This window comes from Lipotes vexillifer, unplaced genomic scaffold, assembly GCF_000442215.2.
Source record: "Lipotes vexillifer unplaced genomic scaffold, Lipotes_vexillifer_v1.1 scaffold1442, whole genome shotgun sequence".
Lineage (NCBI taxonomy): Eukaryota > Metazoa > Chordata > Mammalia > Artiodactyla > Lipotidae > Lipotes > Lipotes vexillifer.
Genome location: NW_006797379.1, coordinates 2,153,396 through 2,155,182, shown reverse-complemented (window position 1 = coordinate 2,155,182; position 1,787 = coordinate 2,153,396). Strand labels below are relative to the sequence as shown.

At 40.3% G+C, this 1,787-nt stretch overlaps 1 protein-coding gene across 1 annotated transcript in view; it reads right to left on the bottom strand.

Moving 5' to 3' along the window:
* Positions 1-1,787, bottom strand: part of MAP3K15 (mitogen-activated protein kinase kinase kinase 15) — a 156,330-nt gene that overhangs the window by 26,118 nt on the left and 128,425 nt on the right. Inside the window, exon 18 of the mRNA XM_007469314.1 lies at positions 1,557-1,662. Coding sequence (XP_007469376.1) covers positions 1,557-1,662 — 106 coding nt within the window. The remainder of the gene's footprint in view (positions 1-1,556; positions 1,663-1,787) is intronic.

Genomic DNA, 1,787 nt, shown 5'->3' with positions numbered 1-1,787 from the left:
CCGCTCTGTCTTGCAAAGAGTAATTACATGCAGGGGAATTTCCCACCCCAAATGACACCCCTTCTTTATTATCCCCCAAACACCCCTGCATTATTTTGCAATGCAAAATTCATGCCTCCTCAAGCCAATTACTTGGGAAAATGTGATACGCAATGATGAATTATACATGCGTTTTCTTTATGCTTTTTTTTTTTTCTCCTTGGGGATGGTAATTATGAGATAAATTGTTGGGGGTTTTATGTCTTGAAATAACTCCTTACCGTATCAGAGCCCCTCTTGCTACATATTGCTAAGCTAATTGGTGGCTTCCAAAGAGAAGGACAGAAGTCATTTTTAATTAGGCTAGTAAAAAAATATGCCAGTCATACATACATATTCACTGATACATGCATGTTGAGAGATATATATTTATATCAGAAACAATGAATGAAAATTCAATACACTCTTTGGGAGATTCCGGTGGGGTCCTTGGTGTAACAGTTCCCCATTTTGAGGTGCATGTATCTCCTTTGGTGTTACAACTGAGAAGTCATTTCTGATGCATGAAAGTTCTCTTTAGATAGAGAACGAGTCTCTACTGTGGGCGTCCAGTGGCTGACATAACAACAACTCTCTTGTTGAAGAAAAGTCTTTCAAAGCTGAGACATTATTCACCAAAAGTAAAGGCAAGTCTGTCCACTCTATAGTTTGGTGTTACAGGGATAGAAGACAATCATCTGTCTTTTATAACTTGCATCGGAGCTATAATATTATAAGCGCTGTTTCATAATTCCATCAAGCAAGATCTTGGTGATGCTTTCATTACACCCTAGGGGGAGCACAAACCTTTACTTAATCAAAATCAGTACTTCTCTCCAAGGATCAAAGTTTCTGTTTTGCTTTTAAATGGGAATTACAAAAAGCCATAGGTGGCTTCTGAGCATCATTCTACTCACTGGTCGTGTACATGGAAAGCTAGCTGGCAATTTTATTCCACTCTTTGAATCCAGTCCCTCTCAACACACAAATGGTTCCATCACTGACACATGGAAAAGAAAATTCAATTGCTCAAACCCACTTAGAATACCAAACCCATCTTAGAATACCCTAAAAGAATCAGCCTCTCTTGGAAACATACTCACATTAAAGCATAAGGTACCAGAATTCCCTAAAGTAACAGGCTCTTTTTATAAAAGACCAATAAAATGTTCTAATAAGTTGCCTGAGGGATACTGTTATTCAAAATTACCCACGATTCTGAATAATGTGCTACTAACTTAGAAGAGATGCTGCCATTTTGCTGACTGGTTAGAAACCCTCGGAAAACCTCAAGCAGAGCACAACACCTACTCAACCTTGGAAGACAAAGAAGTAAGGCAATCTCGTTGCCACAAATAGCTAAGTGCATCATTATGACAGAGTTCAAACACTTTGAAGTTGGGGACAATACACCGTCCACTTCAACTACCAGTTGTCCACCGTGCACACAGGTGCTTGGTGAGTAACTTCCAGAGGACTGCAGTTGCAGCAAGCCTAACCCCAGGATGGCGACCCCACGCCAAGCTCTGTCTGCTTACCGGCAAAAGTCTCTGTACATGAATTCACTCCTGCAAGACGTTTAGAGGTGCCGAAATCGGAGATTTTCACCACTCCGCTATAGGTATTCACCAGAACGTTATCACCCTTCAGAAAAGGAAGAACAACAAATGCTTAAAGAAAGATTTAAACAAACTAATGTAAAATAGACTTGGACCTTCAGAAATGGTCACGTGTCTCTAGGAAGACTAGACTCTGCTCAATCCTCCCCC